Here is a 27,792-nt window from a genome sequence, read left to right as displayed (position 1 = left end):
CAACCTTGACCGTTGGATTGACATTCAACGTCTGTCGCGTTTCTTCAGTCTCTTCTTCCTCGAGCCGCCAAAGCCAAACCAGCGCCAGCGGGACCGCCTGCTCCCGCCTCCCACGGTTGGCTGTGATCTTCCCCGGCTCCTGTTCGTTCTCGTCCGAGGCCTCACCATCGTCCTTCGCCTTGGTTCGCTCGCCGCGGCGCCACCCTCCGGTGTTGTCAACATGGTCAACAACCAAGAGGAATAAGGAGATGACTGTACATGGTGAGGATGACAGTAGGGACCCAGCAGCGCGCACAGTAATTTTGTTTTTTCGGGACGGAGAAGGGTATCAACTGGGTTGTGCGGGACCCATGGCCCGTCTAGCCCAGGCTTTTATTTCATATGTTTAGCACATGACCAGCCCAGTTTGTTTTTTTCCTTTCTGAAAATGGCTAGCCAGCTTTTTTGTTTTTTTGCAGAATAACCAGCATAGGCCTACTTGCTTTTCTACGCCCTGCTGGGCCGTAAATCTTTTAAGACAAGGAGGGATGCATTTTGCCCAGAAAATGGGCTATAAGTAATAATAAATGGGCTATAAAATGAAAAAAAATACATCAAACAGGCAATTAGTTCCAAAATATTGTTTTCTTTCGGATTTTGATATTTTATATTTCATTGTTTTTGTGTGGGTAAAATTTCATTGAATTTAAATTAAGGTATATTTAGATTTAAAATTAATTTGAATCTGACTAGAAATTTCGGGCTGTATGCTGTTTGGGATAGATTTGGAGGCTGACTTGTGGGTCTACTAGGTTGACGTGTACTTTGGCTTTGTCAACTTAGTCCACAAACGATTCTAGCAGCAGTGACCGTTGGATGTTAATCCAACGCCGTGTTGCTTCTTCAATATCTGATTTTCTTGCTCCAGCCGCCCAAACCAGCTCCGGTGGGACTGCCTGATCCCGCCTCCCGTGGCCGGCTGTGCTGCCGCACAGGCCGCACCGCACCGCCCCACCATATTTCATTGCTGGCCACGCCATTCCTCTACTCACCCACACCTCCTGTTATTTTCCGGCGACGGCAGCCGGACCACTAAACCCTCGTACTCCCCACCGCGTGGGCAACCATTGCCGAGTCTTCCCCGGCTCCGTGTCGTTCCCTTCCTAGGCCTCGCCGTCGTCCACCGCCATGATGCTCTCGGTGCGGCCTGGTCAACGTGGTCAACGAACGACATCCATCGGCCGTGGACTGTACGCGCAAAATAATGATTCCTCCACCTGGCAGCTGGGACCCACCGGAAGGGCCTCTGTATTTCACGAAAAAACGTTCCCCCCGCTGACATGTCGGACCCACCAGTTATATCTTCGCATGCAAGGAAGTGCCTCCTTATTACGCACAAAAAAATGAATACCCCCTGCTAGCTGGGATCCACCATTGTGGGAGGCTGACTTGTGGGCCTACTAAGTTGACGGGGACGGAGGGCTTTGTCAACTTAGTCAATATGAACGATTCTAGCTCCAATGACCGTACGATGGCCATCCAACGGTCGTAGTGCTTCTTCAACCTCTGGTCTTCTTGCTCCAGCCGCCCAAAGCAGCGTCGGTCGTGCCGCATGCTCCTGCCTCCCGTGGCCGGCTGTGCTGCCGTGGAGGCCTCACCGCCACCTACTATTCCCACCACTGGCCAGGCCCTGCGGTGACGGCAGCCTCACACCGCAGCCGAACCAGTGAACCCTCGTACTCCTCTCCGCGCGGGCTTCCACTGCCGCGTCTTCCCCGGCTCCGCGTTGTCCCCTTCCTAGGTCTCGTCGTCGTCCACCTCCGTGGTGCTCTCCGCGCGGCGTGGTCAACGTGCTCAAGGAACGACTTCCATCGGAAGAGTACTGTACGTGGAGAGGCTGACAGCTGGGTCCACGGCTACAGCCCAGTTTTTTTATGATTTGCCAAGTAAGTCGCTTTGTCAGGCCTATTGGGCTGCAAATCTTTCAAGACGAGGAGAGCTTTCATTCGGCTGGCCGAGAAAATGGCCCATCAATAATGAGAAATGGGCTGTACATTTTTAAAACACATCAAACCGGCAATTAGTTTCAAATATCTTTTTTTTTCATTTCGAGATTTTAAATTACATTAATTTTTATGCGTGGAGAATTTGTTGGATTTTATATTGATATACATTTATTTTTAAAATCACTTTGAATGTGAGTTGAAATTTCGGGATTAAAAATAGTTCGGACAGCACCGAAATATGCAAAATTTCGTATAATTTTTTAACCGTGGCCACAATATGGGTTGTAATGCTAACAAAAAGAATATGATCTCAAAAAAACCTTAAGAATTAGCAAATAGACTGTAAATTATTAGAAATAATGGCAGATGGGTTGTATGTTGTTTTCCACATATTTGAGGCTTTCCTAAAAAAAGGTTGACGCACAAGCAGTGACTGTTGGATGTCCATCGAACGGTCGTCCTGCTTCTTCAATCTCTGCTCTTCCTGCTCTAGCCGCTCAAACAAGCGTCGGCGGGACTGCCTGCTCCCTCCTCCCCGCGGCTAGCTGTGCTGCCGCACAGGCCTCACCGCCCCACCGTACTCCCATCGCTGGCCTAGCCATCCCTCTACTCACCCACACCTGCTGTTATTTTCCGGCGACGGCAGACGAACCAGTAAACCCTCGTACAGTCATACTCCCCTCCGCGTGGAAAAAAACTGCCGAGTCTTCCCTGCCTCCATGTCGTTCCCTTCCTAGGCCTCGTCGTCGTCCACCGCCCTGGTGCTCTCGACGCGGCCTGGTCAACGCGGTCAACGACCAACATGCATCTGAAGTGGACTGTACGTGGAGAGGCCGACAGTTGGGTCCACGGCCGCACACAAGAAAATGCCTCCTTATTTCGCGCAAAATAATGATTCCTCCACCTGACATCAGGGACCCACTGAAAGGGCATTTGTATTTCGCGAAAAAATGTTACCGTCGCTGACAGCTCGGACCCACCAGCTATATCTTCGCACGCAAGGAAGTGCCTCCTTATTACGCACAAAAAATGAATACTCCCCCTGTTAGCTGGGACCCAGTATAGTGGCAGACTGACTTGTGGGCCTACTAAGTTGACGGGGACGAGGGCTTTGTCAACTTAGTCAATATGCACGATTCTAGCTCCAGTGACCGTACGATGTCCATCCAATGGACGTAGTGCTTCTTCAACCTCTGGTCTTCTTGCTCCAGCCGCCCAAACCAGCGTCGGTCGTGCCTCGTGCTCCTGCCTCCCGTGGCCGGCTGCAATGCGGCGGAGGCCTCACCGCCCCCTACTACTCCCACGCTGGCCAGGCCATCCCTCTACTCACCCACACCTCCTATTATTCTGCGGCGATGGTAGCCTCACAACGCAGCGAACCAGTGAACCCTCGTACTCCTCTACGCGTGGGCATCCACTGCCGCGTCTTCCCTGGCTCCGCGTCGTCCCCTTCCTTGGCCTCGCCATCGTCCACCGCCCTGGTGCTCTCGGCACGGCGTGGTCAACATGGTCAAGGAACGGCTTCCATCGGACGTGGACTGTACATGGAGAGGCTGACAGCTGGGTCCATGGCCGCAGCAAGGAAGTGTCTCCTTATTATGTGCAAAATAATTATTCCTCCACCTGACAGCGGGGACCCACCGGAAGGGCCACCATATTTCGCGAAAAAAATGTTTGCCCCTGACTGCTGGGACCCACCAGCTACATCTTCGCACGCAAGGAAGTGCGTCCGGGCAAAAAAACGATTCTCCCCCTTGACTGCTGGGACCCACCAGCTACATCTTCGCAGGCAAGGAAGTGCCTGATAGTCGGGACCCACCTGGTTGAAGCATACGTAGCGTTGTCATTCTGGTCGCGAACGTGTACGTACATATATACTAGTGGATGTAGAGGCGCGCACGTGTTGTAGTAGAGGCGCGTACGTGTCGTAGTAGAGGCGCGCACATAGCATGTACACGTACGTACAGCGGCCAGGGTGCAAGAAAGAAAATACGGCCACATATGTGTACATACGGGCGGGGTCTCGAACACCTACTCGCGCATACGTACGGCCGTACATGGCTGGGTCGGAATGGAGAAACAGCGTCGTCGTCGTGTTCATGGGGAGGCAACGGAATGCGTCGTGTTCATGGGGAGGCAACGGAATGCGTCTTGTTCATCAGGAGGCAACAGAACGCGTGGGAGCCAACCGGCTGGGTCGGAATGGAATGCGTGGTCGTGTTCATCGGGAGGGCTTGGACGGAACACGCGATGGAAACGAGGCCTGGCTTACCGCACAATGGAGGAAATAGACCTCCTATGTTCGGAACGGGGTCCTGTTGATCGGGAGGGGTGTGGCGTACCGCAAAACGGAGGAAACAGACCTCCTATGGTCGAAACGGGGGTCCTGTTGATCGGGAGGGGTGTGGCGTACCGCAAAACGGACGAAAGGGACCTCCTATGGTCGAAACGGGGGTCATGTTGATCGGGAGGGGTGTGGCGTACCACAAAACGGACGAAACGGACTTGCGTTGGAGCGCTACGGTCGAAACGGGGGTCCTGTTCATCGGGAGGGGTGTGGCGTACCGCAAAACGGGACTCCACGGGATACTGTTCATCTCCACCGTCGACCTCCTCCAGCCTCCATGGGCTACCGTCGACCTCCTCCAGCCTCCACGGGCTCCTGTTCATCCAGCCTCCACCGCGCGCTACTCCACCGGCTACTTTTCAACCACCCCTCCACCGTCTACTGTTCATCCAGCCCTCCACACCACGGGGTCCTGTTCAACCACCCCTCCATGGGCACCCCTCCACCGTCTACTGTTCATCCAGCCCTCCACCACACCACGGGATCCTGTTCATCCAGAGGCAACGCCACCGCTCACTGTTCATCCAACCCCCCCCCCTCGCAACACTCATTGTTCCTCCAATCGACCGGCTTCAGTTAGCAGCAGTAGCAAAGGAATCGCTCGATCGGGTTCAGTTAACAGCCATCGATCGATCGCTCGGGTTCAGTAACGCGTAGCCTGCAGTGCAATCGCTCGGGTTCAGTTAGAGCCCAACGCCTCGCTCGGGTTCAGTTAGAGCCAACGCCTCGCACACATGCGCATACGTGTACGAGAGAAATGCGCATCTCTCGACCCCCGACCTCCCACCGTAACCGGGAACTCCCCGAAATTTTCCTCGCCCTCGCTTCTACCACGGTTTTTTCCGTCATGGACGGCCCAAAGAATGTCATGCAGCTGCGTCTCCGGCCCGCCCAGGACAAAAAGCCCATTTTATGTCATGATTTTTTGTCATAGAAGTAGGAGCCCACCACATCTATGATGATACCGGGTTTTGTCACAATTATCGTCATAGAAGTGTCATATGTATGACAGAAAAAAATTGTTCGGCCCAAAATGTCACGGATGTGTCTTTTTTTGTAGTGAGTCAAATTCGGACTAGGCCTTGGGGGGCGCAGCCTCCTCTCTCTCTTTCCCCTAAAGCCCAATAAGGCCCATATACTCCCCGGCGAATTCCCGTAACTCTCTGGTACTCCGAAAAATACCCGAATCACTCGGAACCTTTCTGATGCCCGAATATAGTCGTCCAATATATTGATCTTTATGTCTCGACCATTTCGAGACTCCTCGTCATGTCCTCGATCTCATCTGGGACTCTGAACTACCTTCGGTACATCAAAACACATAAACTCATATTACCGATCATCACCGAACGTTAAGCGTGCGGACCCTACGGGTCCGAGAACTATGTAGACATGACCAAGACTCGTCTCCGGTCAATAACCAATAGCGGAACCTGGATGCTCATATTGGCTCCTACATATTCTACGAAGATCTTTATCGGTCAAACCGCATAACAACATACGTTGTTCCCTTTGTCATCGGTATGTTACTTGCCCGAGATTCGATCATCGATATCTCAATACCTAGTTCAATCTCGTTACCGGCAAGTCTCTTTACTCGTTCCGTAATACATCATCCTGCAACTAACTCATTAGTTGTATTGCTTGCAAGGCTTAAAGTGATGTGCATTACCGAGAGGGCCCAGAGATACCTCTCCGACAATCGGAGTGACAAATCCTAATCTTGATCAATGCCAACTCAACAAGTACCATAAGAGACACCTGTAGAGCACCTTTATAATCACTCACTTACGTTGTGACATTTGGTAGCACACAAAGTGTTCCTCCGATATTCGGGAGTTGCATAATCTCATAGTCATAGGAACATGTATAAGTCATGAAGAAAGCAATAGCAACAAACTAAATGATCGTCGTGCTAAGCTAACGGATGGGTCAAGTCAATCACATCATTTTCTAATGATGTGATCCCGTTAATCAAATGACAACTCATGTCTATGGTTAGGAAACATAACCATCATTGATTCAACGAGCTAGTCAAGTAGAGGCATACTAGTGACAATCTGTTTTTCTATGTATTCACACATATATTAAGTTTCCGGTTAATACAATTCTAGCATGAATAATAAACATTTATCATGATATAAAGAAATATAAATAACAACTTTATTATTGCCTCTAGGGCATATTTCCTTCAGTCTCCCACTTGCACTAGAGTCAATAATCGTGGCGCGCAACGGGTTGGGCGAGCCGGCCCTATCGCCGCGGCCTTAGCTTTGGCGGCCTTCCTTGCCGCGCTCGACGATGAGGAGGCATCGATGTCGGTGACGAAAACCTCCACGCAGAGGTCCATCGCGCCGGTGGGAGTGTCGTCGTTGATGGAGAGCGGGAAGTCGGAAAAGCTAAGTACCTCGCGGGGGTACTCGTCGTCCGTAGGCGCGTCAAAGATGCGCAGCGTGGCGGAGGAGGCGGCGAGCGTATCAATGACGCCGTCCGCCGGCGTGACGGGCTCGGAGAGGATCCCCGTCCGAAGCATTCTCCCGGCCAGGACCTCGAGCTGCCCCACGGTGGGCGTCAACTATCGTGGTGGGCGTGCGGTAGATGCCAAGGGATGGCTAAAGATAGGAGGAGGCTTGAGGGCACTGGTGGGTTTTAGAGGCGAGGTCAACATGAGCGAGCGCGGGATGCAAGACATACCCAGGTTCAGAGCTCTCCGGAGAGATAACACCCCTAGTCCTGCCGAGTGTGGTTTATATGTAACAGTACAAAGTTGCTCCTAGAGCTGTATGGAGGAAGAAGGAGGTCTGGCCAAGGCTTAGGCTGCTCCCTCTCCTCGGGTGTTGCTTTGCTGGGTGTGTGTGTGTGATCGATTGTGTGAATGAAGTGAGTTGTCCGTATGCATGGGGGCTCCTGGGGGGTTTTATAGGTCAACCCCCTAGGGGTACAAGGGTAATATTACAAGGCCGTAGGGCCGGGTTGTTAGTGTCCAGGAACCCGGTGCTGGGACCCGCCGGGTACCAGGGCTCGCCGGGTTCTCCGGGCGCGGGCCCCATGCGCCTAGGGGGCATTGTGTGCTGTCTTGTCGATCGTGAGGGCATGGCCGGGTTGAGTCGGCTACAGTGGCGCTCCATCAGGTCGCCGCTTGTTGGCATCATAGGTCATGTCGGGGCACTGTTGCCACACCAGGCCTAGTCAGCGGGTAGGTGTAGGGCACTGTAGCCATGCAGACCCTAGTCAGCGGGTAGGCGAAGGGCACTGTTGCCTCATCCGGCTGACCAGAAGCATGGGCGGGGTACTGTTGCTTTGATCATTAGCTGGCGGAGACTCGCCTCATCATACGGCTAGGATGGGACAGCCGCTGACCCTTGGCCGGGTTTGAAGAACACGCCAAGGGCAGTGTTGGCTTGCTGGAGAAGTCTTGATCTTGGTTGTTGGGGCCGAGTCGAGGAGTCTGCCCGGGTCGGCCTGCTTGGCCGTGTCGAGCGACCTGGCCGAGTCGAGCGACTCGGCCGAGGTTGGGCCGGATTGAGGGGCGATGCAGGCCCCGTTGTTTTTGAAAAGGATCTGGATTCCGTTGCCTGCCTGGATTCATCCCCCGACAAAGTGTTATAACCAGATTGCAATTATAGGGGTACACATGTGACTACAACGGGTGGAGAGATGTCAGCCAGTTGCATGACTATTGTTATACTGCAACGACACAAAATACACCTATAATTCAAAACAATAAGGTGTGCATCAAGGGCAGAGCCTCGCGGTGTCCACGTCGGTAGGGCGTGACTGTTTGCGATAGCCAATTGAAGCGACGGTCGGCACTTCTCATTTGCTTTATCGAGAAGAAAGGGAGAGACAGAGACAGGAAGTCGCCTCGAGCCCCCAACCTTTCCCCCTTTCTCTTCCAAAACACGCAACCTCAACACGCAACCTCTGGTCGTTCCCATTCCTGGCCATCGGGAGGAGGCAGCAGAGCAGCGGTCAGCGGCTAGGAAGGTAGGGCGCAAGAGAAGGAGAAGGTGGGGCGTAGGAGAAGCAGGAGGGGACACGGCTGCAAGCACGCCACCAGCCATGTATCTCGACTTCTCGAGGGAAGATTGGGTGGGAGGAGAAGGCGGCGGCGACGGTTTCGATTTGTGATCTGCTACAGGCGCCGCCACAGGGATGGATACCAGGATCTGAGGTGAGTCTGATCCCTCAACCCCTTCCCATTCCTTCCCGGCCCTGTCTCAGCACACACGGGGGAGGCGCCGCGGGACAAACAAGGCTCTTGCAGGTTGCAGCGCGTGACGGTGATGGGAGCGGCAAGAAAAGGAAGAGCAGCGGTGGCGCATCTCTGTCTCGTGGGGCCAGCCCTCCCGTCCGCGCGTGCGACAACGCCAATATGGAGTCCCAGGCTCGGATAGCCACCACGACGTTGGGTGCCCCGGCGGGGGCTATGGGGACCATGCGGCGTCCGGCCATGATTCCGGCGACGGCAAGCCGTATATATGGGCCATCGTCTCCACTTTCTTTCCTTCATGTTTTAATCTGCACCTCTACCCCACTCCCCACTGCCTACCTCCCTCTCTCACGTAATCTCGAGCTCGGGGCGGTGAAATCCCTCTCAGGTGGCAGAAGCTGACTGTCTTAACATCTTCAGAGATTCTATGTGTCCAGTTGTGGTTGTGCACACCAATCGTTTGATGAATTGCTAAAAGAAATTGTACGTTTTTTTATGTATGTTGGAATCAGGTAAAATGTGATTTTAGCCGTCTGTTGATTGCTTTCGGCGTCTTGCTGAATTCTGCGCATTGCAGGGAGCAGGAACCGACGTCGTCGTCTGGGAGGCAGCCAAGGATGGAGGTCACTCTTAGTTCATCTTCCTCTTTGCTCCGTCTCCTGATGGCTGCCATGGAGGTGATTTTGATTGCGCTGGATGTTAATTTTTGCTTAGGATGTGCTGATGCTCCTCTTTGTGCTGACATGTGCTTTTTTTCACAGGTTGCTATTAAGTGAGCAGGTAGTTTGTCATTGTTCGTGAATCATCTGTTTAGTCTTTCTCTTCACTTAATCGATGTTCAGCTTTATAATAAGTAAACTATGGTATGGTGAGTACCTCTTAATACTCGATGGCTTCCCTTATTTAGACTGTTGATTTATTTTCGAATAATAGGCCCCTGTTCCAGTTCAAAGGGGAATCATGTAGCAGCAGCAATTAATATGCTTTTCAGTTTTATTATAAGTAAATTTCAAAATAACTGTGTCATAACATAAGTATTGAGTCTATGATTGTATATATGTATCGAACCTTGATGAACTGGTTTGGTTGATATTATTTTAAATTTAGTTTCAGATACTACCGAATTTCTGATTTTCGGTTACATATAATTATGATATATGTTGCATCATCTTTGTGTTCAAACTTCAGATATGTCAGCAAGCCACTTTCGAGCCTTGCTCATTTACATCAGTATTTGTTTTCACATTAGTGCACCATGGTCTTTTTGTCTTTCATTTCTACCTAAAGAGCAACAATCAGGTGACTTCCCTTTCCTCCTTTTCTCTTGTTTTAAAACTCTTAATGTTCAAACCATTGCAACTTCGTAATCATCCAATCTTTCACCTTTGCAGACTTCCTATGAGAACTTCAGGTATCGGTGCGACAAACGGGCTAACCCATATAACATGATTGCTTGGAGCTGACATAGAGGTTAATTAAATTAATCTTTAGCTCTTCTCTTGTCGTGTTTTCATTAATCAACCTTAAGGTAAATTCTCTTTAAAATCACCTCTGTTTTTTTTCTTGAAAATGATATGATATGATATTTGCAGAGATCAATTTTGTACCTATATATGTTTAATACAGATTACGTTATTTGGGCTCTCTCTCCTGCAATGTTTAATAAGAATGGTATATAGTACTGTAATGCTTATCTTATCCAATGAGGATATAAGGCACTGCTTACAATCATTATTGAATCATTTTTGCCATATCATTACATTTTTCTAACCCAAACAACATTTTTTGAAATGTTGTTTGGGTAGGGTGGCGAGATGCAGAGGAGCCCTAGGTACAGGTGAAGGGAGACGCTGGGTGGCAGGTCGAGCAACTATGGTTGGGGTGGCTGTGTGAAGAAGAGAGAGGTAGGAAAGGAAGTGTTGGGCTAACTGATGCTACCGGGATGAATCAGGGAGATTAGAGGAGAGAAGTTGAGAGAGATTTCGGCGATGTTCAGGAGAAGAGGATTTCTCTAGCTATGCCAACCCAAGATGTGTGATGCTCAAGAAGGTATGTGATGCTAACGCATATACAAAGAATGAGGTGTGTTGTTAATTTGGTGGACAGTGCCCTTCTTAAAATAAATATGTGGTGCCGTAGACAACTGAAGAATTATCACTTATAGTTCCGTTAGGTTTGTTACCTCCATTGTTCGGACACTTAAATGTTTCACTGAGGATTTTTTAATCCATCCGGCCATCAGCTTATACCTGGATGTACCTTCATGTTCTACAAATCTATTAATTTATCATAGGACAAGCAGACGATGGAAGTAGTATAGTTTCTTGAATTATTACCATGGTCCGCCAAATTTTTTAATTACTGAATCAGCATAAGTTTTATGTTTCTCTGTTGTAATTCTTCTGTAGGCTGTTTTCTGTGTCTCTACAAGTGCCTTTTTGCTTAGATGCTTTTTTTACAGTGCATCAAGTAGAGTTTAGTTCATTCACCTCTCCACATCTCCTCATTTTCATGATTGTTCAGATTGCTAACCGACGGACTAGAAGCATGCCCACCTTTCTGTTCCTTTTAGTTCCAAATAATCTTTTTTTTCGAATGAATGCATGCTTATAGTATTGAAATATATTTTTTCTATACTTGGTAGATCATAAACCGCCAAATTACGCTGCTATTGGTGTGTTTACTGCTCCATAATTGAGTTAGTTTTGTGTGCATTATCTGAACAATGTCAACGCTACCTTCCTTCTGACATACTATTTCGGCTGTTGATCGATGTTGCGGCTGCTGCGGCTGGTGGTGCTCTGGGCACGCAAGGGGAGCGCGGCACACAAACTCTGCCTGCTCAAGACGTTGCGCCACAACCATGCCGGCCTCGGTGTCAGGCGCAACGATTGGTTTGCACTATGGCGAACTAGAATTCCCCAGCGCACACTTGCTCCAGTTTATCCTCTACGGCAATGGTCACTACTTCTGCGATGCCCGTGAGAGGGATGTGGACTGCATCGAGGACTACTACGATGGCGAGCAAAACGAGCACGGCCTGGAGAACCTCGATGATGGGCAGATGAGCAGTTGCTCTATAGTGGCAGGTCCTCGTGGCTGCAGTACAATGACATGAGATGTGCTAGATACAGTGCTAAGATTGCATGTTTATTTGTCAATCTTGATACCCTTTTGGACAAGCCACAGTATGTGGAATGCATCTTGTAAGCAGCACTACTACTTCCCTTGGTTTATACTTTCAGCTCTAAAACTTGGTTGTCATTCATTCAAAAAATTCTAAGCTATATATGCATATGTGCTATCAATTAGAACACAACCAGCTGAAAGGGTGCTCATCTATCTAGCACCGCACCAGCTACCACTCAGGCAGTGCAACTTGAAGGGGTACAACAAGACTGCAACTGGGTCGCCTTGCATTTTATGTTCATTTTTTTATCGTTTTCTACTTTAGTTTTCCAAAAAGAAATAAATTAAATAAAAAATTGGAAAAGGAAAGAAACGGGAGGGTCATTATGCCCTGGTTTTTGCTTGTACGGTGGGGTACTGGAGCCGACCCAATCCTATCCGTTCCAGCGGGGCCAAGTCAGGACAAGTCTTTTTTTAACATTGTATAATCAAAATTACTCACATACACGAGTATACACACACTCTAATAATACACGCATATCCTATCCCTATGAGCATCTTTAAGAGAATGAGCCCGCCTACCATTTTGAAATTTTACATAGTTGTCACACACGCCTCTTAGTCGACGGGAATATTTCCTCCCATTAAACAAACATCGTCGGAAGCCTGAAATAAATCAAGGAATAATGCGGGCGTCAATGTCAAGTCTAGAACTTGAACCCTGGTAGACTGGAGATATCGCTGTTCTTCTAAACATCCAACCATAGGACAAGCCTACAAGACATAACGTACGTGCAGGGAGATCAAATAGAGTGTATTCAGTAAGCGGCGCACCCCGCTCCCCGATCAGAATGGGCCGGCCCATTTAGCATAGTAGCAATAGTTTTGTTCTTTTGGTTTCTCTTTCTCGCTGTTTTTCTTTTTTTCTCTATGGTTTTAGGCCGGGCTTTTTATTTTACTTTTCCTTTTTCAATTGTAAATTTCATGAATTTTCTCTTTTGAAATTCGTGAACAATATTTCTTAAATTTGCAAACTTTTTTCAAATTCGTGAACTTCTTAACTCAAATATGTGAACTTTTGGGTCTCAATGTTGTGATATTTTTCAAATTTCATGAATTATTTTTTAAAATATGTGATTTTTTCAAACTCATGAACCTTTTTCTAAAATTTGTGCACATTTTTAAAAAAATCATGAACTTTTTATAAATTTGTGATTTTTTCAAATTCATCATATTTTTGCTAAATTCATGAACTTTTTTCAAATTCGTGAAATTTTTCAACCTTTTTAACTTTTTTCAAATTTGTCATCTTTTCTTTTCAAATTGGGGGAAAAATAAAATTCTTGATCTTTTCTAAATTTAATGAAAAAAACAATAATTTCAACTGTACTAAAATTCAGGATTTTTTTTAAATCTGTGAACATTTTTTTCAAATCTATAAAAAAATCAGTTTTGTAAAAATTTCTTGAATTTGTAATTTTTAATAATATGTGAATATTTCTTTATTGAAAAACCGGCAGCCTATTTTTTTTGGACAGTAGTACATCAGCATAAGAGGAAACCAAGGAAAAAAAAGAAAGAATGAAAAAAAGCAGGCGAGTGAGTGAGCTTGTGCAAGCACTGCAGTGTTGGGCCATGTTGTTACCTGGTGTCGCGTGTGCGCCAGTGTGCTTGGGGGCGCATGAAGCGCTATTTAGGATCTCTTGGAGATAAGCTGATCCGATTTTATCATACACTATAATAATGCACAAAAAGAAAAGGAAACAGACAAAACAAAAGAAGAGACAAAATGCGGTACAAATACACGATCAACACATTGACGATGTGAGGTGAATGAGACATAGTTATGTCTCGGCTAGATGAGTTCAACGCTTCCATATTCATATCCCCTTGCGACGCATGGACAGTTATTACAGATACAAGTAAAAATGATGAACTTAAGCTTGGGTAGAAATAAAAAGTTCCAGTGGCCGGAAGTAAGAGCTTGTTTGGTTTGTGTCCTGGCCACCGTGCCTGAAAAAAGTCAGTGCCTGAAACAGACCTGAGAGCATATGTGTTCTATGCCTGGGCAGGCTGGCCTGAGAGGAGGACGTTTGGATGATACCCTGGCCTGAAAAAGCATTAGGGAATATTTTATAGGGTCAAAAGTATATACGGTTGTGGAGTCCATTGTACCGGCAGAATATTTTAACACTAATATGTAACCAGGCACGCACCAGACATTCGGAATCGTTCGCCTGGCACCAAGCTAATGATGGTGCCTGTATTTGCCCAGGCTAATGACCACGACAACTTTTTTAGGCTAGGCATTGTGTCAAATCGCTCAGGACATTATCCAAACATGTCTCGGGCAGGTTTCAGGCACACTTGTGGCCAGGCACGAAATCACGAGGAAGGCAACCAAACTGACCCTAAATCCGTTTTTTCGCTTCGAGATTTTGACCATGCGTTGCCCAACCAAGTTGAGTGGGAGAAGAAGAGGCATCTTTCACCAAATCAACGTTATTGTAATCACCGCATCATCGTGGGCAGGGTACAACGCTAATCTAAACAAGAGCCCCAGGAAGAAGAGCATACCTATGCCTACTCCAGATTCTATTACCAACGCGGTGACTTACAGCTGCACTAGATGACATCGATCCAAGGGCCTCGTCGCCCTGTCCAAAACCACCCGAAGCCGCGGCGAAGCTGAATATACACTGAGCACACCCGCACACCCGCACATGTAATTTAACTTGCTACAGCTGTACGCAGTCACGACGCTGATCTCGCAATATTACAGGTACCACTGTTTCACAGATCGCACGGACGGACGGCTAGTTAAGCTCCCAAAAGCCGTTGAAATGAAAATTTCCCGTACTGCCTGCAAGGTCACTTGTACTGCTGCCGTACAGTCACATCGCCGAGCCGTGCGTCTGTCGTGGAGCAGGCAAGGGGTAGTGGCGACACGCAGGCAGGCAGGCATGCATGGCTCTGCGCCGGCGCTGTTGCCCATGCTCATGCGAGCCAAAGCACGGGCTCACTGATCGATCGTTCGGTGCCCGCCGATCCGGTTCGAGTTTCCGAAACTGAAACGGCTGGCATCTAGAGTAGGCATACTCCCGGTTAGGCCAACTCCATCGCACAATTCTATCCTGTCCAGCCTCATCCGTTTAGAATAAAACGGACAAAAAAGATGGCCCAGCGCGGAACGGCTCAGACTTATCTTATCCGTTTTGTGTCCGGGCCGACCCATTTCAAGCGCATCTTTACGTCGGATTTGGGTCGCCGCGGACACCAAACGGACGCGCCGCTCGTCCGTGTCTGGCCGCGTGGCGGGGCGACCACCTACCTCCCGCCCGCCAACATCAATGCACACGAGCGGGCGGCCCCACCTATCATCCGCACGTCGAACGGTCGCCGTCCTTCTTTAAGTGGGAAGCATGGACGGGGCGTCGTCTACGCTGCCCCGCGCCATCCCGCGGCCTCCTCGAAACCCGACAACCCCAGTCCGAAACCCTAGCCAACATCTCGCCGGCCGGCCGCCCGCAGCCATGGGCCTCTGGAACTACGGCTGCAAAGGCAAGCACGGCCGCGAGGCTGGTTCCTCGTCGGGACGCCGCCACGAGCCTGCGTCGCCATCGCCACCACGCCGGGCCCCCGCGCCGCCCGCCTTCTCCATCGCGCCCACGTCCGCCGGCGAGCGCGACGGACATTACATCCGCGCGTCGGTGTGCCGCCGTTATTGGGAGACGAGGACGCCGCTCCCCTGGAGCGACGTCCATCTCCTCAATAACTGGCATCTCTCCGCCGACCGGGTCCCGATCCCGCCGGTCCCGACGAGCGGCCGTGCGCGCGACAAGGAGATCGAGCGCCGCCGCCGCCTCCTCCCCGGCGACCTCTTCTACGACCCCAGGTACGCCCCCGACTGGGCTCTGGGACACCTGATTTCGTGACGAGCACGACACCAGGCGCGCGTCGTTCTTCGTCGGCACCTCGACGGGGCCGCGGCGGCCACGACAGGAGCGCGCAGTGCCTGCTCCCCAGGAGCGCAGGCGTAGACGGGTGCGCGGCGTCACGCCCACGCCGTCCCCTTCCCCGTCTTCGTCGCCACCTCCCCCTCCTCGCATGACAGCGGAGGAGGAGGCCTGTCTCCTGTAGCTTGTCATGGACGACTCCATGAACACGCACGACGAGCGGCAGTGGGACGGCCTGGAGGAGACCATGGCCCTCTCTGCCGCCGGGGACGTCGCCTTTCCGGAGCTGCAGATGGCGGCCGTCACGGAGGAGGCCATGGAGGAGGACCCGCCGGCCGCGTTCCAGCAGCTGCTGGGCCAGGGGTGGGGCAGGTCCTGCACTGCTCCGGAGATGGCCGCGGGCGTGGGCGTGAACTGGTGCCCCACTCCGCCGCGGTCACCGGAGCGGGAGGCGTCGCCACGGGAGGAGGTGGTGCAGGCACCTCCGGCTGTCCAGCCCGCCCCCGTCTAAGACGCACTCCTGGCCCATCTGTGGACGCCGCCGGCCTACGTCGACCTCGTCAGCGATGACGACGACACCGGCGGCCAGTGAAGACGACGACGGCCACGGCACCGACGGGCGCGGCAGGAGTGCGCGTGAGGCATTTTTTTTATTTTGTTTTTATATGTTAATTATGAAATTGGGCCTTTTAAGTGGCTGTGGAAACCGGGCCGTTTTATGGCCGACCCCTATATATGTTTTATGTTTTTTTAAATGCGTTTATTTACTTTTTTAGTTATTTCATTCTAGTTTTTATTTTTATTTTTATTCACGTCCATCCGGACACGATTTAGGGTGCGGCCACGCGGTGGGCGCACGCACGACTCATCTGACAAAGCCGGACACGGCCGAAACCATCGACGCTTCAAAAAAACAAAATTCGGCTAATCCAGATGTTCATTTAGGATCGCGCGGTGGAGTTGGCCTTAGGGCCGTGAACTCGCCTTCGTCGGGTAAAGATTGTGACGGCCGGAGATGTTGCCCAGTCGGAGGAAACCACGGAGGAGACAGGCGTGGAGCGCTGTCCCCCCGTCCCCGTGGCACTGGCAGCGTCGAGCAGGCCGGCCAAGAGCACCACAGCTGGAGCGCGAATCTCGCTATACTAAAAGAGTCGAGGCAGTATATATTCCATCCTCCACGCGTACAGGTCAACCCTACTTGACCCCGTACAAGAGGCCTGTCTGGGGACTGACTGGGGAGGTATCGAGATTCGAGAGCCCATCGACGGTGATTCGATTCGCCAGAGCGGCCGTGGAAACCGCGCCGAAGCTTCCCTGCTGGTCTCGGCCGTAAAAACGCCGAGCTACTATCATCATTAAGATGACAGACACACCTATCGACCGGCTCTGGCAGGCTAACAGACAAATGCCTATACTGTTTTTCTTCTCTCTTCTGCGCTCATGCCTAGTGATATTTCTGCACGTAGAACCTTAGACGTCGCCGGCTTTTCGGGGCTGAAATCACCGCTGATCCGGAATCCTCAGCCTGCGAACGAACTCAGGACGACTGAATGTATCAACCGTGCATGAACTCGTTGGGCTCTGTTGGCTACACACATTTAGCGCGAGCACCGCTACCAAATCCATTATAGACGTTGCCGTCGAGTACAAGACACGGGGCAGCCACCCCCAATTATAGAAGTGGATGATCGGCCACAGATCGCTCAGCTTCACGTACCAACGTACGCCCATGTAGCTAGCTAGCCATGGACCAAAGCCATAATTCCTACTAGCCTCGTAGCCGTCCCTGGTGGGTGTGCGAGTGTGATTAGTACAATCACCAATGCACGTCAGTTTCCCTTGGAGCCATGTAACCAAAGCCTCCACAGCGGTCTCTGACCTGAACCCGACCCGCGCCGTGCGTCTTCTACTTAAACCCACGCCCACGAGCGGCTGCACGCAGTTCCGTCTTCTCTTCTCCATCGCCTCCTCGCCCACCTGCTCTCGCATCGCAACCCCCGCATAAAAACAAGCGTTTTCCTTTTCGTGCACAGCCTGCACGAACGCCCGAAGCTACCGCGCAAGCCGGGCGCGCGCACGGGGCCAGGCAAGTACGGATCAGCGGGGTACTTAACAGCCGCTGGCTGAGCACAGTGGACACACGGCCAGCTAGCTAGCTCAGTGGCCTTTTGTGCTCTGCTCTCGCTTCACTCTGCTCGGTGGTCAGCTCGCGGAGAGGAGCGAGTGGCGCGGCAATGGCGGTGGCCGGCGTCGAGGGTAGGCCGCTGAGGCTCAAGGATCTCCTGGAGCTGGACTGCGACTCGTGCAGCGCCGCCGGCTTCCGCTGCTACCCGCGCCACCTCTGCGTCCCGGCAGCGGCGCCGCTGCGGGCGCGCCACAACGCCCTCCACGAGCCGGCCGAGGCGCCTCGTGGGCTCGGGCGATCGCCCTCCCTGCGCCACCCCTTGCTCTCGATCAGGACCCTCTCGCGCCGGCTCAGGGACGGCTTCAGCTGGCGGCGCCGGGAGGAGGAGGAGGAGGAGAAGGCGGCACCGGTGCCCGCCGTCAGCAGCAGCAGCAGCTCCGACTCGGAGTCGTCGGAGTCGGGGTCGTCGACCGAGAGGAAATCCGAGTCGGACTTCTCTGCAAGCTCGACGGAGAGCCTGCACGCCGGCGCCGCCACCAGCACCGCCTGCACGAGAGAAGAAGATAAGGAGGAGGTACCGTCCTAATCACCTTCATTTTCTTGCAGTAACTAGGATTAATGGCGGTCGTTAATTCAGTTAGGAGCGCCGGCCTCGTCGCCCCACCGGCTTTAATTTGGTCCGTTGCATTATTCACGTAGGAGTACTCCGTAAGCTCTGGATTGCCATGAAACGGGAGCCCCACGTACACGTAGTGGAGTAATTCATTTGGCGAACCAAGGCAGGCACGTTGGCCGTATCCGCCATTAATTGCTACGCTTGGATTCGTGCATGCATGTGTACGAGCATCCAATGGAAGCTACGAGGGTACGACATTGATACCGTAGGCAGCAGCGGTACGTGGTCCTGGGCAGTGCTACCGCACTATTTGTACAGAGTACTACTACGTACGTAGAGTAAAGTCGTGTAGCTTCTCCGACCCGACCGTGACGATACTCGTCGACGGAAAGGAATTGACGTAGTACTAGTAGTAGTCCACTGTTATACCCTAGCCACCTAGATTTACGGCCTCGGATGTTTGACATTTCACAGACTGCATTCTTTAGTTTAGAAGCGGATCGTGGTACATAACGTAGTACTACACTTCTTTATTTGTCATTATTACCGTAAGTACGTAGTACATTTGACGAGTAAAACTATGTACGCACTGCTTTGCAAATGGTCGCTGCGATGAGATTTGTGCGTGCCTTGGAGTTGCGATTGCCTAGCTTTTGGTAGCAAAACCGGTGTGGTACTGGTGGCAGCGTCCCTTTCTCAAGACAAAACATCTTTCACCGGTTAGGTTTCTTTCAGCGAGTAGTATAGCCTCTGAAATCCGCATCAGCCTCGGCCATAAGTACTACCATTAGGTTGGTTCCGGGAAAAGGATTTGAACGTACTGCCGCTACGCTAGCTTGGTGAAAATTGCATGAAACGGCACGTACAAATTGCTACAGGCCTGTGTCTAGAGCTCTCTGTCCGGCTCCGGCCTGTTGTTCCTGTTCACTCCCGCTGCATGCAGGACGTGCTGCAGTGCAGTGCAGTGCGTGGCTACATGGGGGTAGCTCCGGTGGTCACCGGGAGGCAGTGGTTGCCGCCGATCGAGCATAAATGTGTTTAGGCCGAGGCGAGGCGCCTAGTTAGTGCGGCTTGTCGGGAAGCGATTGATCGAGCCCAGTGTTGTCGCTTCCGTCGAGCAAGGTGGCTAGCCGCCGTAGCCTCCATCGGGCCTTTCGGCTCCGACCGACCGAGTGATGGCACGCACCCACTGCCCTATCCGCGATGCATTATTTAGCTGCACGCACGCGTGTGTATGCGTCTCTACCAACCACGTACTACTCGTACCCCCGCCCATGTCCTCGTGCGCAACCGCCGCATGTGCCACTGCCCACATGCAAGCAAGTACTCCCATGCGTGCTTCAATGGCCAAATTAAATATACTACTACTATAGTGGTTTATCGGCAAGGCGCCGCGCGTTCTGCATCTGCTCTGCTAGTTTATGGTCGACGAGACTTTTCTCTGCTCTGCGTGTAGTACGTAGATTACTACTACTAGTAATTGGTTTGTTTCATCTGCGTTTGTCTGTTGGGAAAGGGTCAAGATCGCCACCGGCGCAGAACGGCCGGGCTAGCCGGAGCCGGCTGCTCCCGTGAGCCGTAAACCGGCCCTCCTGTGGCCTGCGCCGACGTCGGCCGCGGCCTTCGCCGTGGGCGCGCGCGACAACTTTAATCGACGGTGGTTACGCATGCTAACTGGAGTGCGATGTTGCAGGCGATGGACAGCGGATCCAAGGAGGCGGACGACAAGGAGCAGCTCAGCCCAGTGGCGGTCATGGACTTCCCGTTCGACGACGACTACGAGGACGACGCCGTGGAAGAGGAGGAAGGGAGGGTCGGCGGCGCTGCCGCGTGCTCGACCTCCTTCAGCGACAGCCTTGCGCAGCTTCACCAGAGTAAGATTTGTTGTAAATGCCCAACAAAAATGGATTTCTAAATGCGGGATCCGACACGTTACGGGCGTTCCAGAAAAGCCGCGCTTCGCGGCTAGTCTACCGCTACTGCTCATGCGGCCATCGTGCCGGAGAAAGCAAAATGCCCGGATCGAGTAGAGATCCTGCACGGGGCCACACGGCCGGTGACGGTCGGGGAAAAGGCTTGGAACTGTTTCCGGTTCGCTTGACCATGGGTTGGCGCTTACGGTTATCGTTGATGGAACCAAGGACATTGAGTGTCACTCCTTAGTTCTAACTCTTACTATTCCTTTGTCGTTGTGCAGGGAGAAATATACAGATGCACTACAAGATCAGACGACGGTTCGGGAGCGTCGGGGAGGTCGGAGCCGTCGACCTCGACGAAACCTTCGCCGCCGCCTCGGACTCCGACGGCCTCGGCAGCGTCCCGGTACAGCAGCCGGAGTATTTCTGCGCAGCAACGGCGCTGTCATGTCCCGAGGGTCGCCGGAGCGTCGGCGTATGCCAAGACCCCGACGAGCACAACCTCCTGGTTGGCACCGTGTCGGCGGTCTGCGCCTCCGAGCGGCTCCTACTCGACTTCTTCGCCGAGACGCGAAAGAACGGCACGCTGAAAAACTTCGAAGCCGCGGCGAGGCTGGCCGAGGACTGGATCGAAGGCACTGGGGCTCGGTGGGGTCTCAAGGAGGTGTTGTGCGGCCGGGAGCGCCTTGTTGCGGAGATGGACCGGAGCCGACGGTGGTCAGCACGGCTCGGAGAGGTGGAAGAGGAGCGTCAGATCGGCGTGGTGGTGGCTGGCTTGCTCATCGACGAGCTGGTGGCCGGCCTGGTCACGGATCTGCTTCTGTAGGTTACTAGGTGTCGCAACTACAGTATGTAAGTATACCATGTCGAATAAAACAAAACACTATGTAGGTACACAGACATGTTCAGATGTTAGCTCGGGGGTTAGGGCATCTCGAACGTCTGGCCTTGAAAACAGGCACTTCATTTGTCTTATGGACTGTGCTAACTGGTGGTTAGGAACAGATCCGGACGACCTTCGATTGATCCTCCCATTCGTCCCGCTGCGTCGTTCTAGCTTGTGCATGCATCTTCATCTTATTTTTGTCCACTCCACTAGCAGTTAATTAGAGTTGCTAACCATATATATGCAGAAAAAACAAAAATGATGGTGTCATCAAAGATTCTTCCCAATGCGAAAATTTAAAATGTTTTATAGCACAAACCGTCGCTTCGATTAAAAAACTGTTTTCACGTAAAAGATTCGTAGCGACGAGATCTTCGAAACTAGATCCCATGTTGATATGTTTTGACGACTTTTTTTTGGGGTCAGAAGTTACCACGTGTTCTACACAATTTATCATATCTGTGGTACCTAAGTTATCATGTTGTTTACACAGAAATTACCGAGGCATGAAAAAGTTTCTCCAACCTTTTATCCACAAGCACATGCGTGCATGCATTAGAAGAAATTTTTCATGTCATCCTAGTTCTTCTTGTTCAAAACTTCAAAATATTTTATAGCTCAAATTGTCGGTCCAATCAAAAAGTCGATTTCACATAAAGTATCTATCACGACGAGACCTTCGAAACTAGATCTCATGTTGATATGTTTTGACAGACTTTTTTCATGCAAATAGTTATCAGGCCCGGGCTAAGTAAGTTATCAGATCTGATGTGTGTCTATTATCATGCTATTTACACATGAGTAACCGTGGTACATTTTGAACAACTATTTTTTTGGACAACGCGGTGTTTGTGCGTGAGTTACCATGCCCGCGGTCCATATATTACCATGTTATTTACGCATAAGTTATCAAGGTTATGTTTTCAAACAATTGCCTTCCCCGCCATCGAAGTTATCACGGGTGTTTGCACATGATTTATCAAGTTTACGGTGCGTATATTATCATGGTATTTATATGGAAGTTATCAGGAGGGGTTATGTTTTCAAACAACTTCATCCCCTCCCAACACCCCGGACCGTAAGTTACTGTGGTATTTATGCGTAAGTTATCACGTATACGGTGCATACTGTACCATGCTATTTGACGGAAGTTGTCGGTGATGTTTTTAAACACCTCCTCCCCCCGGTCAAAGTTATCACGGTATTTGCGCATGAGTTATCAGATTTATGTTGTGTAAATTATCATGCTAATTACGTAGAAGCTATCGGGTGATGTCTTCAACTTTTTCTCCCTGTCAAAGTTATCACGATGTTTGCGCATGAGTTATCATGTCTGTGGTGTGTAAAATATCATGCTATTTACGCATAAGCTACCAGGGGTGTATTATACCATATGTAGCCTGATACCTACAAAAATTAACCATGTTGATAACTATAGTACATCTAGCCCGATAACTGCATAGTAAGCATGTTGATAACTATAGTAGATATTGCCCGATAACTATAGTAGATCTTGCCCGATAACTACAAAATAACCATGTTGATAACTATAGTACATCTAGCCTGATAACTACAAAATAATCATGTTGGTAACTATAGCGCATAGTAACTATGTTGTGAGATGGTGGATCTTGCCACTTTTCAAAATTGATGCAGAAGAGGATGGGCGTTGGACATTCCTAATCTACTCAACTCCTTCCAAATCAAGTACACACTAAAGCATGTTTTCAAAATTGATTGAACATTGTTTTTCTTGATCTAAGATTATTTCTTACGAATCCTCATCATCGCCTGCTTACGAAAATATTAAAAAAACGAATGTTCAATAAAAATTTCTCCCGAGTGAAAGTAACCTCAGTGCTTGCATGTAATTTGTGACTACGTCAAGTAAATTACCATGTGATTTACATCAAAATTACCGCGGGTATGTTTCAACAATTTGTTTGGATCAACATTTGTGTAGGTACAAAGTCTCGATAAGGTGGATCCTTCGCTCTGTTTATTAGCAACCAGGATCAACTCTGAATGGCAAAGGAAATTTGTTGTCTGTATAGCGTACAAATTAGAAAACTAGTTCAAAAAAGCGTCAAAGGTTGTGCTAGCGTAGTGGCTAGTGCCTCTTTGTATCATGTACTGGTCCAGTGTTCGAATCCTGTTCACAATGTAATTTTTTGGCTTAAAAAAAGTGCAACAATGAGAGAGAAAATGGGTAACGCCCAAAAATCACGGCAACCTCCCATTAAAAGCCCCTCCTAAAATCGCGGCGACCGGCGACCTCCCACAAAACGTGAAACGGCAACCTTCCAGTAAAACGTGGTCAACGCCCAGCTGCCCCGCCGCGCAAAATCGCTACCTAAAATAATAGCCAGGCGATCACGATCCAACGGCTCCGACATCGTCCGGATCTGTTGCAAAAATTCGGACGGCAGGAATATAGCTTTCTCGTTGTCTTATATACGCGAGCCGTCCATCCAATCCTATCGTTAAGCTATCAAATCTTCGATGAGTGAAACAGTTATGCAATTTTTTAAAAAAACTTTGATTTTGAATAAAGAATCACGAAATAGGAAAAAAATGCAGATTTTCAAAAATGTATCATCGATTTTGAAAAAACAAATCATGCATTCAGAAAAAGTTCATCCATTTTGAAAAAAAAACTTCTTGGATTTTCAAAAATCATGAAACTGAAAAAAGTTTATCAATTTGGGAAAAAAAGTTCATGATTTTTTTTAAAATATGCAAACTTAAAAAAAAGCTCATGGAAATTGAGAAAAAACTTCACAAATTTACAACACAAAATGAATTCCAAAAACGTTCATGCATTTTAGAAAAAGAAAAAGAAAGGAGAAAAAAATAAAAAAAAGGAAAATAAGAAAAATAAAAACGAAAACTAACAAAGAAAACAGGTGATAAGACGAACAAAAAAGGTAAAGCAAACCCACCTAGAAGCTTCTGGAACAAGCGAAACAACTACCCCTTTGTTGGGAAACGTAGCATGCAATTTTAAAAAATTCCTACGCTCACACAAGATTTATATAGGAGATGCATAGCAATGAGAGGGAGAGACTGTGTCCACATACCCTCATAGATCGAAAGCGAAAGCGTTTGACAACGTGGTTAATGTAGTCGAACTTCTTCTCGTTCCGACCGATCAAGCACCGAACGTACGACATTTTCGAATTCTGCACACGTTCAGCTCGATGACGCCCATCGAACTCTTGATCCAGCCAAATGTCGAGGGAGAGTCTCGTCAGCACGACGGCGTGGTGACGGTGATGGTGAAGTGATCCGCGCAGGGCTTCGCTTAAGCACTACGTGAATATGACCGGAGACATAAACTGTGGAGGGGACGCCACACACGGCTAACAATTGTTGTTTTGTGTTCTAGCGGTGCCCCTCCCCCCTCATATATATAGGTTGGAGGGGAGGAGAGGCAGCCAAGGGGGCACCCCAAATAGGAGGAATCCTACTTGGGCGCCTCCCAATTCGGCCTCCCTCCTTCCATATTCATCCAGAGGGGAAAGGAAGGAGGAGGGAGGAAAGAAGGAAGGGCGAGGCCGAATACCTCCCTTTCCTTTCTCTCTTCCCTTCTTTCCTTCCCCCCTTATTTCGGCCTACACGGGACGCACCAGCCCCTTAGGGGCTAGTCTATCCCCTTCTTGGCCCATTAGGCCCATGTAGTTGCCGGGGGATACCCGGAACCCCTTCCGGTGACCCGATATGTATCCGGTACCCCCGAAACACTTTCGGTGTCCAAATACCATCGTACTATATATCAATCTTTACCTCTCGACCATTTAGAGATTCCTCGTCATGTCCGTGATCCCATCTGGGACTTCGAACAATATTCGGTCACCAAATCACATAACTCACATAATACAAAATCGTCATCGAACGCTAAGCGTGCGGACCCTACGGGTTCGAGAACTTTGTAGACATGACCGAGACACATCTCCGGTCAATAACCAATAGCGGAACCTGGATGCTCATATTGGTTCCCACATATTCTACGAAGATCTTTATCGGTCGTACTGTAATGACAACATACGTTATTCCCTTTGTCATCGATATGTTACTTGCCCGAGATTCGATCGTCGGTATCTTCATACCTAGTTCAATCTCGTTACCGGCAAGTCTCTTTACTTGTTCCATAATGCATCATCCCGCAACTAACTCATTAGTCACATTGCTTGCAAGGCTTATTATGATGTGCATTACCGAGAGGGCCCAGAGATACCTCTCCGATACTCGGAATGATAAATCCTAATATCGATCTATGCCAACCCAACAAACACCTTCGTAGATACCTGCAGAGCATCTTTATAATCACCTAGTTACGTTGTGATGTTTGATAGCACACAAGGTATTCCTCCGGTATCCAGGAGTTGCATAATCTCATAGTCAAAGGAATATGTATATGACATGAAGAAAGCAATAGTAATAAAACTGAACGATCATAATGCTAAGCTAACGGATGGGTCTTGTCCATCACATCATTCTCCTAATGATGTGACCCGTTCATCAAATGACAACACATGTCTATGATTAGGAAACTTAACCATCTTTGATTAACGAGTTAGTCTAGTAGAGGCTTACTAGGGACATGGTGTTTTGTCTATGTATCCACACATGTATCAAGTTTCCGGTTAATACAATTATAGCATGAATACTAAATATTTATCATGATATAAGTAGATATAAAATAACAACTTTATTATTGCCTCTAGGGCATATTTCCTTCAGTCTCCCACTTGCACTAGAGTCAATAATCTAGTTCACATCTATATGTGATTAACACCCAAAGAGTACTAAGGTGTGATCATGTTTTACTTGTGAGAGAGGTTTAGTCAACAGGTCTGTCACATTCAGATCCGTATGTATTTCTATGTCTAGAATACTCTGCATGGAGCTACTCTAGCTAATTGCTCCCACTTTCAATATGTATCCAGATTGAGACTCTGAGTCATCTGGATCAGTGTTAAAGCTTGCATCAACGTAACCCTTTACAATGAACTCTTTATCACCTCCATAACCGAGAAACATTTCCTTAGTCCTCTTAGGTAACTAAGGATAATTTTGACGGCTGTCCAGTGATCCACTCCTGGATCACTATCGTACCCCTTTTCCAAACTCATGGCAAGGTACACAATAGGTCTGGTACATAGCATGCCATACTTTATAGAACCTATGGCTGAGGCATAGGGAATGACTTTCATTCTCTCTCTATCTTTTGTCGTGGTCGGGTTTTGAGTCTTACTCAACTTCACACCTTGCAACACTGGCAGGAACTCTTTCTTTAACTGATCCATTTTGAACTTCTTCAAAATCTTGTCAAGGTATGTGCTTTGTGAAAGTCCTATTAAGCGTCTCGATCTATCCCTATAGATCTTGATGCCCAATATATATAAGTAGCTTCACCGAGGTCTTTCATTGAAAAATTCCCATCCAAGTAACCTTTTATGCTATCCAGAAATTCTATATCATTTCCAATCAATAACATGTCATCCACATATAATATCAAAAATGCTATAGAGCACCCACTCACTTTCTTGTAAATACAAGCTTCACCGTAATTTTGTATAAAACCATATGCTTTGATCATCTCATGAAATCATATATTCCAACTCAGAGATGCTTACACCAGTCCATAGATGGATCGCTGGAGCTTGCACACTTTGTTAGCACCTTTAGGATCGACAAAACCTTCTGATTGCATCATATACAACTCTTCTTTAAGAAATCCATTAAGGAATGCAGTTTTGACATCCATTTGCCAGATTTCATAATCATAAAATGTGGCAATTGCTAACATGATTCGGACAGACTTAAGAATTGCTATGGGTGAGAAAGTCTCACCGTAGTCAACTCCTTGAACTTGTCGGAAACACTTTTGTGACAAGTCAAGCTTTGTAGACAGTAACATTACCATCAACGTCAGTCTTCCTCTTGAAGATCCATTTATTCTCTATGGCTTGCCGATCATCGGGCAAGTCCACCAAAGTCCACACTTTGTTCTCATACATGGATCATATCTCAGATTTCATGGCCTCAAGCCATCTGTCAGAATCTGGGCTCATCATAGCTTCTTAATAGTTCGTAGGTTCGTCATGGTCTAGTAACATGACTTCCAGAACAGGATTACTGTACCACTCTGGTGCAGATCGTGCTCTGGTTGACCTACGAGGTTCAGTAGTAACTTGATCTGAAGTTTCATGATCATTATCATTATCTTCCTCTCTAGTTGGTGTAGGCATCACGGGAATGGTTTTTTGTGATGAGCTACATTCCAATTCGAGGGAAGGTACAATTACCTCATCAAGTTCTACTTTCCTCCCACTCACTTTCTTTCGAGAGAAACCCCTTCTCTAGAAAGGATCCATTCTTAGCAACAAAGATCTTGCCTTCGGATGTGTGGTAGAAGGTGTACCCAACTATTTCTTTTGGGTATCCTATGAAGACGCACTTCTCCGATTTGGGTTTGAGCTTATCAGGTTGAAGCGTTTTGACATAAGTGTCGCAACCCCAAACTTTAAGAAACGGCAACTTTGGTTTCTTGCCAAACCATAATTCATACGGCATCGTCTTGACGGATTTAGACAGTGCCCTATTTAATGTGAAT

At 49.1% G+C, this 27,792-nt stretch overlaps 2 protein-coding genes and 1 long non-coding RNA gene across 3 annotated transcripts; all 3 read left to right on the top strand.

Annotated features, from left to right (window-relative positions):
• Positions 1 to 8,932: 8,932 nt before the first annotated feature.
• Positions 8,933 to 10,494, top strand: LOC147991146 (uncharacterized). Its single transcript, XR_015611741.1, has 4 exons — positions 8,933 to 9,222; positions 9,307 to 9,844; positions 9,937 to 10,015; positions 10,351 to 10,494. It is a non-coding gene; the product is annotated as an uncharacterized LOC147991146 (long non-coding RNA).
• A 4,713-nt stretch (positions 10,495 to 15,207) lies between these two features.
• LOC147991145 (uncharacterized) lies at positions 15,208 to 15,609 on the top strand. Its single transcript, XM_087538541.1, has one exon. The coding sequence runs from the start codon at positions 15,208 to 15,210 to the stop codon at positions 15,607 to 15,609; it is 402 nt and encodes a 133-aa protein (XP_087394667.1).
• Positions 15,610 to 17,557: 1,948 nt separating this feature from the next.
• LOC125510258 (uncharacterized) lies at positions 17,558 to 21,333 on the top strand. The gene is made up of 3 exons (XM_048675383.2): positions 17,558 to 18,329; positions 20,065 to 20,245; positions 20,569 to 21,333. The coding sequence occupies exons 1-3, from the start codon at positions 17,865 to 17,867 to the stop codon at positions 21,111 to 21,113; spliced, it is 1,191 nt and encodes a 396-aa protein (XP_048531340.1). The 5' UTR covers positions 17,558 to 17,864; the 3' UTR covers positions 21,114 to 21,333.
• The last annotated feature ends 6,459 nt before the right edge of the window (positions 21,334 to 27,792 follow it).

This window comes from Triticum urartu, chromosome 1A (assembly GCF_056163025.1).
Source record: "Triticum urartu cultivar PI428250 chromosome 1A, HENAU_Tu73, whole genome shotgun sequence".
In the NCBI taxonomy this organism is placed as follows: Eukaryota; Viridiplantae; Streptophyta; class Magnoliopsida; order Poales; family Poaceae; genus Triticum; species Triticum urartu.
This window is presented reverse-complemented; position numbering and strand designations above follow the sequence as displayed.

Coding starts and splice junctions, on each gene's coding strand:
- LOC147991145 (XM_087538541.1), top strand. CDS start 15,208: ATGGGCCTCTGGAACTACGGCTGCAAAGGCAAGCACGGCCGCGAGGCT.
- LOC125510258 (XM_048675383.2), top strand. CDS start 17,865: ATGGCGGTGGCCGGCGTCGAGGGTAGGCCGCTGAGGCTCAAGGATCTC. Junction 18,330..20,064: donor GAGAAGAAGATAAGGAGGAG/GTACCGTCCTAA, acceptor GCGATGTTGCAG/GCGATGGACAGCGGATCCAA. Junction 20,246..20,568: donor CCTTGCGCAGCTTCACCAGA/GTAAGATTTGTT, acceptor GTCGTTGTGCAG/GGAGAAATATACAGATGCAC.